The sequence below is a fragment of the Nicrophorus vespilloides genome, unplaced genomic scaffold, assembly GCF_001412225.1.
Source record: "Nicrophorus vespilloides isolate i.1.1-1 unplaced genomic scaffold, Nicve_v1.0, whole genome shotgun sequence".
NCBI classification, from domain to species: Eukaryota; Metazoa; Arthropoda; class Insecta; order Coleoptera; family Silphidae; genus Nicrophorus; species Nicrophorus vespilloides.
In genome coordinates, this window is record NW_017100081.1 from 289,226 (window position 1) to 306,265 (window position 17,040).

Sequence of the window (17,040 nt, forward strand, 5' to 3'; positions counted from 1 at the left end):
ATTAAATAAAGACAGTGTTGCGCTCAAAGGTTAAAGCACGCACAATACTTGAATAAGTAGGCAGTTCTCGCAAAAACCAGTATTTCTTGCATACAGAAATAAAACAACAATTATCAAGGTCAGGAATATAAAATTAAAAAAAAAAAACTATTGTATGCAACACAAGGCAGTTGTTTTACATGTTTGTATTTAATTTGACTTTCTTAACTTTAAGTAACTGTAAGGATTTTGTTACAATATTTTGTTATATAATAGTTAGTTTAGATTGAGATTAAAATATTCAGTTAAGTTATTCATATGTAAGAGTTGATTTAAATTGAAATCTTTAATTAGATTTTCATAAATTCTATAACAAAATCCATACTATAAGGATAATCTTGTTTATAATCTTTTGATTAGATTAACATGAAAATCATGATGAAATTATTAATATTGTTTAGACATGTAAGATCTTACTTACGTGTAGGTACAAAATAATCAGATTTAAGGAATTGAATAATACTAAAAATTTAGACAGGTAAAGTTGATGCAAATTCTTTATTTTCAACAAAATAAATAATTTAACAAATTGATGTAATTAAAATAAAAATTTAGAAAAAAAAAACATAAGTGTCTGTAACAAACAAATCAAGAAATGTTAGCAATATAAATGTATTTGACATTTGGAAATGGAAAGTCGTGCGAGAAGATTTTGAAAAGTAGCCAATTGTTGTAATGGATTTATGAATGTGTGATTTCGCAATCGGTCTTGAACCTCGGATCCCGCCTAATGACCGGGGGTTTAGCGAGTCGCCTTGGATTTTAATGACCGTCTTCGGGGGCTTAATTCATCTTATTCGCCTATTGGGCCGGATTAACGTGGGCTCAAATTACCTACAAGACCGGCACCTATACATCTAAATAATGACACTTTAATCCGTCCACGGATTACTGACCTCTCCCACTGTACCTATTTCTGAAGAAAGCTGATGAATCCGGTCTGTGTATGTGTATATGTACAGCAGACCTCGAGTGCAAATATTGAACAATGCTTTTGATAACGCTCTCAGAATTGGAGCAATAACCGATTGCATCTGAACTTACCACTAATCCTCCGCATAATAGTGTGTATCAAACCAACAGGTAGTTAGTGCATTGGCAGGTAAATCCCAATAGCAAACAGTTCCTCCTGCGATTCACTAAGAAAACACGCGATTGAAGTTAAATGTGTTCAGGTGGTGATTAGACAGATTTGATTGAATGACAGGACACTGGCCTTCCTGATGGAAGGGCTAAACTTTAGCACTCGGGGATGGTACCGAAGAGTTTCTGGTAACTACGATGAGAACAATCACATAATCAGAGGGCTTTTGCTTTCGGTGAATGTGCAGTACTGTAGTTTTAGGAAAACTTGTTTCGGTATTCGCAAATCACGTCGCTGAAGAGTGCGATGTCGTGCTGCAAGGAATCGAGCACTACGTGTTCCACCGACGAGACCGGAGTGTCTCCGGATTTTCGGGGGGAGCGCACGGTGGATCCTGCTTCGCTCATTGGAGACAGCGCGGTTGCGAGGTTGCGTTACATTCCCCCTTTTCCGACGCGAACGCAGACCGATTTTGCGCCTCGCGCGTATACAGCCCGTTTAACTCGACGCTGCAGGACGCAAACAACGGATCCTGCAGACTACTAAGCTATACCTGTGATCAACAATGTCCTGAAATAAATTCACATTAATTTAATATATTATAATTCCTAATATAATATAAAATTTTGAATTTGGGAAAATGTAGTATTCTGAACACCTAAACATTTCTTAATTGTAAAAATTAAAAGAAATATTTAAGAAAAAAAGGAAGTGGACGAACCAATAGTTACTATTTATACCAAATATGTATTTTTTTAAATTAAAAATCAAATATTTCACAATTACATTTTTTAAATTTTACTCTCATTCTAGCACATTATATTGACATTTTATGCTATATCGAGTCGTTTACTCATAAAATACATACATGATACATATATACAAGGTAAATGCGTAAACAAAACTTGAATAAATCTTTTAAAAATATTGCTTCAAATACACCACTCTTTGATCATAGTTTAATAAGCCTTGAAACAATATCATTATACAGTTAAATTTAACATTGTTTTCTTGAATTTGGTTCTGGGAATTCAATTCAAGATAGAATATTTCACAAAACTCTAATTACGAACTATATTATTCAAACTGTAATAGAAAATCGTAGTTAAATTAGTGTATTTTGTGAAGCTGTAATGACATATTTACCTACATGCTTTAGGGCAGTAATAATATTTTGCAATGGGGACAAATATGTAGTTTAAGAAGAAATGTAGCTCACTACTACAATATCTATTAAAAGTAAGTGTCGATGTAGTGTAATACAATGATCCTCAAAGTGTGGATTTTGAAAATTACTTGAAGAGTTGCAAAAAACTGATAAAAATTCTTCGGGACGTCTTTTAAATTTTTTAAGTGTAAAAGGGGATTGCGCACCAAAAAGTTTGAGAAACACTGGTGTAATACACTAATGAACACATTAATCACAGTTGAAAGTTATCAAATTTGACAGTTAGCAAATAAATTAGCTCAATAATAATTTAAATGTTTTAGCACTGTTACTCAATTAATATTTATTTATTTCTTATAATACTAATCTAGCCATGTTGTACAGATGTTTTATAATGTATGCAGTATAGTTTTGTCTGCAAGATTCTTACAACGGTTGTCAATATATAATGTAATGTTAAAATTCTCACGATTTTTTTTTAATTGATTAATAACCAATCAACGTATAACATTATTATTTATATAACTATTAATTATAAAAAAAAAGTAAATATAAATATTAACATCGTCAGAGATAGAGACAATCAACCATTACAGTTTTGTCTGTTTCATTTGTTCTTGACGGTTGGTCAAATGCGCTCGACGTAGTACTTTCTATGTTATACCTTATTCAGATTACGCAATTATATGCTTGAAAGACTCGCATCACGGCTGTAGATACGACCAGTCCTCGAGTTGTGTCGCTTTGCGGATGGAAGAGCAGAGCGGGAACGAAAAATATTAGCCCTAATGATTATTATCCCAGATAGCGTATCTTATTAACCCTGACGCGAGGAAAATGCGTTAATAAAAGTGGCACGCACATTTAGCTGACGGTTCGGAGGGATGAAGACCGTGACGCTGAGGTCGAGATACCAGCAAACCCTAAAGAGAAATATAACGAGCTACCAGATTAAGCGCCTTAAACCGTGTCATATATTACTTTGTTATTTTTTTCTCTTCTACTACTTTCGGTTTCACTTTCGTAACTTCACATTTATTAAATCGTGAACTGATGGCAGTCATTACCATCCTCCGAAAACATGCTAACATTGCCATATTCATCTTCCGTTTACGCATTTATTACAAACATTTGAAGTGAATATGTAACTGTTGTTAATAAAATGATAATACATAAGCAAAATATATTTATTTTAGTTATTTAACACGTTAATCATATTCATTTTTAAACGCATCCTTATTTAGTCATCGATATAAAAGATAAAACTATAATTTTAATTTTTACATTAATTACCGAACCATTACCGTTCTATTTTGGACTCACTTTTCTTACAATTTATTTTGCTCGTTAAGTTCTCATTAAGCGAGATAAATATTTTTTGAATTAAAACCAAATTTTAACTAACGAAAATATTTTTATGAGAATATTTATTTCAACAATTAAGTCATAACACAAATAAGTACTTTAATTACTAATTACATAATATTAAAATTATTTATTCCATTTGCTTTTCAATTTCTCAAATCCATGATTATATTGAACAACTAATTTAGATTGAAGTGAAGATATTAAAATAAATTATTTCTATTATAAGTAATTTATTAACTCATTAATACTGACTTTCATAAATTCAGATCTCAATTTATTTCCTAAAAAAAGCCAAATATTAAGATTAAAATAAAGATAAAAGGTTTCTTCTCAGTAAAGTTGCATAAAGTAATAATTAACTCTATCAACTTGTTGTGTTCTTCAAGATAAATTATCGTTTATAGCTTCATACTTATTAATGACTTCTCTCCTAGGTTATTCAGTGTCAAATCGTGTAGTTTTCACAGCAGTAATGAATCTTGCGAAAGGCGTAAAACGAACGAACTGAGAGAGCCCGGCTCAAAAACGTCGTTTCCTGCACAATTTTGCACGCTGTTTAAATACTCGATCGAAGCACTTAACATCATTATTACCATTAGTATCATAATATCGTCGATAATCCGTACCGATCGATATTTCGCATGACGAAATTCGCGCATTTTACGGCCGCATTAACATACCCAAAGGTTATATGTTAACGCTATGCATAAAACATAAACTCAATGTTCAATACTAGTTACACTCTCGAAAAGGCCAATGGAAATCAAAACGTGCTCAGGGTTTTTGAGAGAAAAGACCTCAGACTATATTTCGTGTCGCATTTTTTTTTCGCCTCTCATCGTATGTTCATTCCCATATAGTCAGTCACTCAGAATGTTTAGCATTCAATCTTTGATTTGTTAAATCGAAACGTACACCATTTCCACGATGAACGTTTTTAAAATACTACTCAATCGAAGAAAATGTAAAGGATTGAAAGACAATAAAAAAGCAGTAAATAACGAAAATAAGTAGTTTAAATAAATAACACGTTTTGTTTTACAAACATTGCGGAAAGGATAATTCACGTTGTTTGAACTACCGAAAACATCTACTGATCTTTTAATGATACAAAGATGTCCTAATGCAAACAGGAAATATTAAATTAAACTACTATTAATAGGATCGAGGAGGCACGAAAACAGCAACTTCCATTGCACTCGATGCACCTGTTTCTTTGAGTTTATTTTAATTCCGTATGGACTTGATAATATCTCTTGGAAATTTTATAACCAAAAGCGTTGAGTGCATTTGATGATCCACAAGCTCACTTATAATTGTCTCGATGTCCTTTATAGCGTGCACCAAATACGTCAGATCAGAGGATTCCGAAAGGTCCCGTTGGGAATTACATGCTTCGCAATATGACTCAATTAATATATCACATGTCATATACGTACTGTCATGCAAAAGGAACAAAAATACATTAACCATAACGAGTGAATCTAAAAAATACTTACGCATCTTGCAATATGATAATTTTTTTTTATTTAAGTACATTTTTATTACAATGTATCAAATTTCAGAGACATAATTATTTAACTTTTATATAATATATAGCTTTTAGCAAAGAATATATTTATCAAAATTATTTAGTAACATCACAATAAACAATTAAAATTACAACATACATAATTTATACAAATAATTATATCATTTTGTACATCAATTTGTTTAATTTATAAACTGATTTTGTATAATATTATGAGAATTTTTACATTTTAGAAATTATTTAAAACTATTATATTCTATATTTCATAAAGGTCTTAAATTATTTCATGAAAGTTTTGTTTGTTGGTATATTACTTTTACTAAATCAAGTTAGTAGAGAAAGTATAAGTTAAAACTTGTTACTTAAATAAATCTTCTCCATTCAATAAAAATACAATTTTGTTTTATTTCGTAACCATGTTCTAATTACTGATCAAAATACAATTTTTCTTGTAAGTATTATTATTGTTTTATTTCTATCTTTAAATATTTTTATAAACAAATATTTAATGAGGATAGAACTGAAATCTCCTAATTTTTATTTTTTGAATTAGATTTGGATTTATCAAAAATGTAATTAGTTTGCGGGTCAAATAAGAACAAATAAGATTATTGCAAATATGATTCGCATCTGCAACTAAATGTTTATTACTCTCTTATCTAGTATTCAAAACTCACTCGTTTCGTGGCCCAATTATTACAGTTGAAATATAATATCATATTATCAAATAGAATCAAATATAAATAATCAAAAATAGTAAGTAGAAGTAAGCACGAGCTTACATTTTTGCTGAAGATATTTGAATTTGAATTGCTTTTCTTATGTTTCCAACATTTGTTTTTCTTTACAGCAATCTTGATTCCGTAGACTTCTGTTTATATTTGATTGCTTTTTTTTTCTAAACGTTCTGCACTGATAAATACATTTGTCTGTTCCCAAACTAAATTGCACAATTTAATAAAAAAATTATAATTACGACTTGAAAAAAGAATTAGAATATATTTTCATCATGATAACTGATAATTATAACACAAGAAATTAATAATTATTATTATCTTTATTGCATGAATAAATTAGCAGATTAATACCGTAAAATACATAAAATAAAAGCCGTATAAAAATAATATTATATATAAACAATTCTAATTACTCATAATTATTGTATTGGAAGCGATTAAATGAAAAATATTATTTTTTGCTTCTAGAAGTAATAATATATAATTTATAATAGAGATTAATTTTCATGTTTGATATGAATAAAAATATAGTAGTTACAAAACTTGATTGATTCTTAACTAAAAATAATGTGGTATGGTTTGTGGTTTCATAATAATATATAAGAAAAAAGAAATAAATTTAAGTATTTTTTTATTAACAAAAAAAAATATATATGTTTCAACAGGAAAAATATATTACATCAAAATAAATAGTTCATGCGTTGAAGTTACTCTTATACTTTCTTTACCTCCTCGGCATCATTTCTCAAAGGATTGCAGCATACCCTCATGCTTTCCTGAGCTAGAGCTTTGATTTAAATTCACCTAAACTCATCGGGGAGTTCCATTCTGAATTGCATAAGGTTGTAGCATACCTCATGGTTCTCTGGGTTACATCTTAGATTCAGATTCTCTTGATTGAATATACGATCATGATAATGACTTTCCTCATCCTCTACCTTTACAGGGTTATAGCCTACATCATGCCTATATAGAACACCACTTAGATTCATATCATCTCGATCGAAAATATGCTCATAGGTGTTATCCTGTTGATTATCCTCTTCCTCTACCTTTACATGGTTGTGCCCTACATCATGCCACCAAGGAACACCACTTATATTCATATTGTCTTGATCGAAAATATGATCATAGACATTATACTCTTGATTATCCTCTTCCTCTACTTTTACAGGGTTGTAGCCTTCATCATGCCTCCAATGGACACCACTTACATTAATATTATCTTGATCGACAATATGTTCAAAGACGGATTTCGGATAATGTAAAGATCTAAATAAAAAATTTAATTTAATCAGAAAATAAGATTCTACAATTGTTGCAAACTTTATATAGATCCACTTCATTATTTTCTACTTATAATAATATTATGTTTTATCACAGTAATTTAATACTTGTAGTATGTTTTTTTTTTCCTGTAATTATTGAAATTTAAATAATATTTTATTTTTCAAAATATAGAAAAGAGTTTTGGTATTGTTCTGGAAGTTTATATTTAACATTGTAAGCAGAATATAATAAGTAACCATAATATTTTTGAACTTGAATTTTAGATGTTCCAATATTATAATATCCTCTTAAAATGTAATCATTGATTTATTTTTGTTAAAAATATAAATTTTAGACTTTCTGATTTCAAGTTTGTTCTATTTTAATCGGTACAAATATAATTACTACATTTAATTCTGGATAGAAGTTAATTGCTTTAGAATAATTGTATTGATTTTGTGGAATTTGCGCCATATTAATAGTTCATACCGCACGAACATAAATCAAATAAAGCAAACACAGTATGATAAAATATAAACTATATTGAAAATAAATAACCCTCTCTAATCTTTTTGGGTTTTGACTTAAAGGTTATCAGCTCACAAAATAAATCACACCGAGTGCGAGTCGGTTGTCGGCAGATTAGTATAAACCAGAGTCCTTTTATCTGATCCCGCCGCAGCGTTAGCAATTCAAAACAATGGCGAAGCCATGGAACAAGAACAGGGCAATATACAAATAAAAATAAAAGAAGAGAAGGAAGGACAATGAGGTGAGAAGGATGAGGATCTTCTTAGGAACGTCTCTGCATATCGGTGCTAATGAACGTCCGCACGAATTATTACTGCCGATTGGAAATTCATTAAACCCACGACCGTGTTCAACTTTAACCCGTACAATATCAGGGATGAACAGGAGAAAAAGAAAAAAAAACGGGAAGACGAATTGACATTATTAATCCACTTTTTACGTTACTCTCTATAAATGCAAAGCTCTGTGGAATCGAATTAATTGGCCGCTCGAGTGATTAATAATTTACGCTTTATTTAACCGCGATTGAAGTGCCAAGTGTTTCTTTAATTGCGCGAATTACGTAATATCACTTATTGCCGCCGATGAGGAACGGGCGCCGCTGGGTGCCTCTGTAATTGTACGAATGTTTTTTACTGCCATTATTAATGGTTGTTCAATTTGCTGATTTTTTTTGTTGTAATCTTTAAGCATTTATGACCCAATCAAATGTTTATTTCATTTACCGACTGAAATGGTTATATGCAATGACAATATTGAATTTCATTAACATAAATTACGTAAGACTTTATATAAGGTCCTGCTTCATAATTATTTCATTTTGCAGTTATAGTAAGTTGCAAAAATATTCTTAGTACTTTTTTTTATTTTGTATGAAGTTCGATAGAAGCTCTGTCGTAGTTCCAATTATCTGGCATTACATAAGATAGTGTGTTTGTACATATTTACATTTGGAGATGTTATAAAACTTATTTATTTACATAACAATATACAGCAGCGTTTCTCAATCTTCTTGCCGTGAAACTCAACATATTTGTTTGTAGTTGTACAATTGCTGCCAGTTCCTCGCTTTGACACAAGGTGACAGCTGTCATTTCGCGACTCACTAAAAATTTAACGCAACCCATAGGTTGAGAAATATTTCAGTTAAGAATAATTAATTAAATCTTTAAATTTTTGATTCAAATGAATTTTTTGTATACATACTTAGAATTTTACTTTACCTACAATTATATACAGTAGGACCTTGTTTAGCTCTTAGGTTGCGTTTCTATATTGAATATAATATTAAATAGTTATCACAAACATACACAGTTAATTCATGGATTAACCGGAAAGTTCGTGCTGAATTATTACGAAATATTTATATATATATTGATATATACTTTTATAATCCATGAACACACCAACCATGCTACAAAAAAAATACTCGCGGACGGTTATTTTTGATATATCTGTTTATTCTTGATCAATGTCTTGATTTCGGGTCTATATCGAAAGCTCGACAACCGAAATCCCGACGTTCAAAATTCTGACTGTATCAGAATCCCGACAACCATAATACCGACTATATTAATTTTTATTATTAAGAACAATACATTATTACAATACATAATTACAATTAGATTAATTGTTGTTATTTATTATTAATAACAATTTAAAAGTGACTACGCTCCGGAATAATTTCAAAATGTTATTGTAGACATTCTCGATATAGTCAGAATTTTGATACAGTCGGGATTATGGTTGTCGGGATTTTAATATACTCGGGATTATAGTTGTCGGGATTTCGATACAGTCGGGATTTCGAACATCGGGATTTTGATTGACGGAATTTCGGTTGTCGGGCATTAGATTGCCACCGCTCCATTTCATCATTATTATTAACAGACTTTTATTACTGAACTGACAAAATTAATTTTATCCGAAAGAAGCTTTTTTATAAAGACGATTGAAATGTCACCTTTCAGAATACATACATTGTGTACATATTCTGAAAGGTGACAATTGTTTTTAACAATGGAATTTATAGGAAATCGAACTTTTCTGATAAATTAATATTAATGGCTTATTTCATTGAATAATCCTTTCATGTCATCTTATTTTATTACGTTATTTTACGTTTTAGACAAAATATTAGATACATAATAAGTTAGATATCCAGTCTTAATAGTTATGTTTTTTCTTGATAAACTTATTTCGAAGCTGTTTGTGGCATCCCCCAAGGAAATGTATTTGAATTTTGTATCTATACAATAGTTATACACACATCATACGAATCCCTTTGTAAAGATAAACTTATTGAGACTTAATTAAACATACTTCCAAATATCTATAAAAACATTCTCAATTACGAGTAGAATAAAGTTTGTTTGAAATGTGTATGTGCTGTTTTATGATTTATTGCTACAAATTAGGCACATTATAAAAATAAACCTTCTAAAATTTATCTATTACATTAAGATGTCAACTAGTTTTTAAAAGGAAAAAAACATGGACTTATCTATGACCAAGATAAATAATTGTTAGCAAACTCATTTGTAACATTACCCAACCCACGAAAGGTTGAAAACGGTCTTCATTAAACCGAATTTGAATATAATGGCCGATAGAGAGCGTTCCCTTTATTCCTTTCTTTGCGTTTGCATAAATATGTAAATCTGAAGTGTATTTCTTAATGCACTTTCCTAATCGTCGAACTGGATCTCGGCATAATTATTACGACTAAAAATCTTTAATCATTGGCCAACGCGTATAATTAATGAGAGCCTTTTAAAACTGTCTGCGAGGTGTCATACATAATGATTGGCTTTTACAAACGGCACAAAAATCGTCGTCTCGATTGTTATAGTTCTTGGCGTGCAAAGTGTATCTGTAATTTATAAAATTTCACACGAATGAGCGAGGATTTCGTAAGCTCAAGCTTGCGGAGTACAAAAAGTAATGCACGTAGTAAATACGAAGTAAACAAAAAACAGCGGTCAAATTGCAATAATCAGAGCTGAAGTTGCGAAACAATTAACGAACGACGAGATAAGTATTTTCCTGCTCGTGGGTGGAAAGTCGAAGGTTGCTTTGGCATTTAAGAACTGCCGTTTCGAGATTCATCCCTCGATTAAAATAGATTTATTTAATCGCCATGTCAAATATTTATTAACTATCGATGCGCGTACGATTTTTTTGGCTTTCGAAATTGCGGTCACGAAGCGTGAAGATGAGCCTTTCGCATTTCCTACGCGTTCGACGGAGACATCCAAAGAGAAATTGCGGTAGAAAGAGACAGGGTTATTATATTAATGATAAATAATAATTAAGGTTGAATATAATGGTATATAAATTTCATTCCTCGAACACGCCTGTTCGCAACAAACATATATACACATACAAACACGGAACGGCATTATGCAAATTGCGAGATTTGTTTTGTTTTGCTGTGCTGAATTCAGGACGAGTGATTATTTTAATAGTTCCATTTTATATTAATTACGCCTCCCCAATGTAGTCTAATTTCGCAGTCAATTAGAAAAATAAGATGTTGTTTGAATGTAAATGCAGCTTATGGTGTGTAATTAAATGGTAAAAGGTGAAAAATACTGGACCTCACACATTGTCTTAAGCTCTATTGTATTCTGATTGCTTTAACTATATTTCCGCATGGGAATTCATTTGAATCGCTCATTTGGTCGCTTTGGATTGTACGAAAAAATGTTAAATACAATTTATTAAACCAACGCTAATTTGATGTATTTTTTTCATAATTTAATATTACCTCGCTTAACGAGCAAAATAAATTGTAAGAAAAATGACTCGCTTGCCGAGCGACGTTTCGCATAACGAGTGATGATGAAAAGTCGCGGATTGCGCACCTGCTACATCATTTTTCAAACTCGTGTACACAAATTATGTGTATTTTTGAATATATTAACCATCTTCGATATAAACACACTTCACCGTGTGTGAGTTGGAAATCAGTTCCTGGTGTTAGTGGTCATTCTAGTTGCATCTTAGTGTTGTCTGTGATCACAAAATTTCCAAACTTGTGTTCAGACATGTTATTTGTGTTTTTTTTTGTGCAAAATTTAATAACACTTGCATGTCTCCAAATAAAAAGAACCATATATATGAAAAAAAGTCATTGAAAATCGAGACCATCGAGTTATACTTTTTTTTTCCGGGAAGGAACGTGTTTCACTACACAAGTATTTCACTATACGAGTATAAATCCGGAAACTTTGGAACGGATTAAACTCGTTAAGCAAGGTTCCACTGTAATTATATTTGTACCGCTTAAATTAGAACAACCTTGAAATCAGAAAGTCTACAATTGAAATTTTTAATAACAATAAATAAAAATGAATCAATGCTTACATTTTAAGAGTATATTATGCAAAAAACAATTGGAACAACTAAAATTCAAGTTCAAAAATGCTATGATTACTTAAACCAGTTAAATACAATTATATTCTGTCAACAATGTTAAATATAAACATTCTGGACAATAGCAAAACTCTTATTAATATTATTTAAATTTCTATAATTTCAAGAAAAAAAAACCATACCACAAGTAATAATTATTGTCATAAAGCATAATTTTAGAAGTAGAAAATAATAACGTAGAGCTATATAAAGTTTGCAACAATATAAACTGCTTTTCATATTATTTTCTCATTAAATTAAATGAAGAAGAATATCAGTCTCATAACGCCTTTGAACATATTGTCGATCAAGATAATATAATTCTAAGTGGTGTCACATGGAGGAATGATGTAGGCTACAGCCCCCTGAAGATCGAAGAAGAGGAATATCAGAACTATGACGTCTTTAAACATATTTTTGATCAAGACAATATGAATATAAGTGGTGTCCCTTGGAGGCATGATGAAGGCTACAACCCTGTAAAAGTAGAGGAAGAGGATAATCAACAGTATAATGTCTATGATCATATTGTCGATCAAGATAATATAAATGTAAGTGGTGTTCCTTGGTGGCATGATGTAGGGCACAACCCTGTAAAGGAAGAGGAAAATCATCATCATAATGTCTATGATCATATTTTTTATGAAGATAATATGAATGTAATTGGTGTCCCTTGGAGGCATGGTGAAGGCTACAACCCTGTAAAGGTAGAGGATAATCAACAGCATAACACCTATGAGCATATTTTCGATCGAGATAATATGAATCTAAGTGGGGTCCCTTGGCGGCGCGATGTAGGCCACACCCATGTAGAGGAAGATCAACAGCATAACGCCTATGAGCATATATTACATCAAAATTATATGAATGTCAATGATGTCCCATGGCAGCCGGGAGGCCCTGGGGGGGTTGACCAGAAGGTGCTTCGGCTTCCGAATAGGGTCCCTCATCTCACCCCGGCATGGGCAGATTCCTGTAAGTGGATGCAATCGTAGTTGGCAGTGGTGGCCCAACATCGCGGGCAAGTGAGGTCATTTGCGACCCTGCGGCGTGGTGTTGCGAGAGCAGGTACCTCCTTCTGAGGTCTCTTCCTGCGCCGACACATGCACTCAAGATCTTTACTTGAGGAGGCGGGTAGATAGCGACCATAGTCGTTTCTCATGGCTGCGTTTGGGGATATCTACCCCGCGCGAACTTGATTAGGCTCGCAAACTTCTTCGGGGCTTTGCGGCGGGGTCTTTTGTTGGGGCCCCGGCCAGGCAAGGCTTAATTGCGACCAGGTGCTACGAGAGGGATCCCTTTAGGAGACCGATCACCAACCAAAGACTGATGTCCCATGGCATGATGTAGGCTATAACCTCGTAAAGATAGAAGAGAAATATCAGCCTCATAACGTCTATGAACACATTTTCGATCAAAATAATATGAATGTTAGTAATATCCCATGGCATGATGTAGGTTACAACCCCCTAAAAATAGAAAAGGAATATCAGAACTATGACGCCTTTGGACATATTTTAGTTCAAGATAATATGAATTTAAGTGGTGTTGGATGTAGGCATTATGTAGACTATAATCCCGTAGAGGAAGAGGAAAGTCAAAACCATAACGCCTATGATCGTATATTCAATCAAGATAATGAAACCTGTAACCCAGGCACCCATAGGTATGGAATTCAGGATGGAAATTCCCGAAGAGTTTAGGAGAATTTAAATAGAAGCTGCATCTCAGGAAAGACTGAGGGTATGCTACATCCTTTGGGAAATGTTATGGAAATGCCCGAGGAGGTAAAGAAAGTGCTAGAGGAACTTCAACGCATTAACTATTTATTTTGACGTAACATTTTTTCCTGTTGAAACATATTTAATTTTAAAATACTTTTGTAAATAACAAATACTTATTATAAAACCACAAATCATACCACATTATTACTAGTTAAAAATCAATCGAGTTTTGTAACTACTTTATTTTTATTCATATCAAATATGAAAATGTATCTCTATTTCAAATTGTATTTTATTATTTCTAGAGGCAAAAAATTATATTTTTCTAATATATTTTCATTTAATAGCTTCCAATACAATAATTATGAGTAACTATAATTTCGTATAAATAATATTATTTTTATACGGCTTTTATTTTATGTATTTTACGGTATTAACAGCTATTATAAAATAATATAATTGATGAATTTAGTACTGCTAATTTATTGCATGCAATATCGAGATTCATGCATTTCCTAATTAATAGTTTGATTACCGCGTTTGCAATAACTGTGCCGTACATTACCTTAAGCTATATGGGTAACACTACTGCATTTTGCACATTGTTCTTACTACTTATATTAATTGCTATTCAAAATGCAAATATTAATAATGCAAGCATTTAAATTTATATAAACATTTTCATATTTAAACCTACATAATGAAAATAAAACGAGAACAAATATCATTTACTACTTAAAATGCAATTTTCTATAGAAAATTACATTTTACAAAAATCAAAAATATAATATATAGAGAACAATAATTAATTAATAAAATGTACAACACAACTAAAGTTTTTAAGATTTAAAAATTGAGATGAAATTTAAATGAATTCATAGCAGAAAATATATTTTTTTAAATTAAGTCTATCGCGTTTAATTTCATTCAAAGTTCGTGGGAAAACTGCAATTATGAATGAAATTGTTTTTTTTAATTTTATTTCTTTTTATTACGCTATGTGAACTGTCGGAGGCCGAAAGCCTCACAGCAATGACACTGAAAAGCATTTTGCAAATGACGACCTTACGTTTAGTGATAAAGAGAAAAAATATACAGTATCCTCCGTTAGATATAATTTGTGTACAGTATTTTCTTCACGGATGAGCTCGTTTACAAATTAACTCATTTGCAGCATTTTCCTTTACGTAATATTTCGCTTCAATGATAATTTGTTCGTCACGAGAAATAAACTTGATTATTCCTTTTATCATATATACATATATTAATTTGTGTGGTCTTATATAATTGTTGATAATGTACTCATTTACATATAAAACATTAAACTTAATGACCGGAAAACTATTGATTTTGTACAACTGTTTTAAACCTAAATATTTTTGCATATTAAAACCTAATAATCTAAATTTATTAAATCAATGTTTATAATCTTTATATTTAATATTTTAAAACATTTAAACCTAATAAGCAAAAGGCTATTATATGTTTTTCCGTATATGTTTGTAATCAACTTATATAAATGATGAAATATTAAAACCTAATCACCGAAAGGATTTTAACCCAAACTTTGTTAATATTTTTCAGTCTCTGTTTGTAATCGTCTTTCGTGCAAGTTAAGAAATTGGAACATTAAAATCTAATAATCGATAAGCGTTTTACATGTTTTTCTGTCTTTGTTACTACTTGACTTATTTACAAGTTGAAACATTGAAACATAAAAATTACTTATTTAAGTTAAAACGTAACAAGCAAAAATCTATTAACTCAGTTTTTTTGTAAATGTTTATAATCTTCATATTTAAAAGTTGAAACATTTAAACCTAATAAGCAATATGCTATGAAATAACTATGTTTGTAATCAACTTATTTTAATCTTGAAACTTTGTATATATTTTTCTATCTATGCTTGTAATGGTTGTAACATGACGGATGAAATCGAAAACGAAAACAAATTAACAAAATCTTTTACGCCGGCTGGGCGTGAGTCCCTGGCGTTGGAAGGTTTTGGGCTCAACTTCCTTCTCTTGAGTGCAGATTCTTCTCCTCCTATGGTTGCCTTGGCTGTTGCCTGTTGGTGTTATTCAACACCGTCTTCTTGGAGCACATTAATATGTTCTCTACCTGAGACTAAAAATCAATACCTTCTACTCTTCCTTCTATTTCGTTTGCCGTTGGTGTTGACTTAAATACTCTTTCTTCCATCTGGTTTTCACATAAAACTTTCTTTTCCCACCATTTCCAAAAATGTTCTTCTTCATCCTTTTTTTAGTGGAAGTCTTTTGTTTAACTTCTTCATTCTTTGAATTATATTTTTTTCGCTTTTTTTTCATCTTTTCTATCTTGGCTTTATAACTTTCATCAACTTATTTTCTTTCTAGACTTTATATTTCTCTTCTTCTTCTTCAACATCAGAACTATATGTTTTCCGCTTTTCATTTTTCTCTTCTTGCACCTCTTCATAATTTTATCTGAATAGTAGTAGAGCAAGATCTAACACTCCTGCTTTTAAACAACTCATCTGAACCCTCAAAACAATTTACATATTCAGTATCATCCACTACCTGTATGTTTTGCTAAAGACAACTTTCTCCGTTGTCTTCGTAAACTCTTCTATATCAACTTTTTGAACTTCGTGCTCCTCAGATTCAATTTTCTTTGTGCATGATTCAAATCGTGTATACAAAGGTATATTTTCTTCAATTCCTTCATCTTCAAACCTTTATTCCAATTTAGGTACATCTTTGAATTGGGATAAAATGTAGTTGCTGGTAGTTGAAATATTTGAATTCTTTCTATAGCTATAATTTTCTTCTTTTATAACTATTTTGTCATCAACAGAGTTCTTGCTTTTGAATTTTTACTCGATTTATTTACAAGTTGAAATATTGAAACATTAAAATCATGTTAAATCATTAAAACTTGATAAATATAAGCCTATTGACCCATACCTTCCTCATGCTTTTCCATCAATTGAAGTCCCGAATTTACGCGCATGCCCTACAGCACTATAAATTGTAGCTTATTTGATTCTACATGTTAGGGACGTGTCAGAATTAACATGACTTTATTGGACGTCGTGCGATCGTAATTCCAACTCATGTTTCGTAATTTACGAGGAATACCCAATGTTTATAAATAAAGCAACCACTGAAAAGGTCAATGTTACTATTTAG

General features: G+C 31.2%; 1 protein-coding gene across 1 annotated transcript in view; it reads right to left on the reverse strand.

The window, feature by feature from the left end:
* LOC108566946 (caskin-2) overlaps nt 1-1,506 on the reverse strand; it is a 209,636-nt gene extending 208,130 nt beyond the window's left edge. The window contains exon 1 of the mRNA XM_017927099.1: nt 1,084-1,506. Coding sequence (XP_017782588.1) covers nt 1,084-1,099 — 16 coding nt within the window. The 5' untranslated portion in view covers nt 1,100-1,506. The remainder of the gene's footprint in view (nt 1-1,083) is intronic.
* Between the last annotated feature and the right edge of the window lie 15,534 nt (nt 1,507-17,040).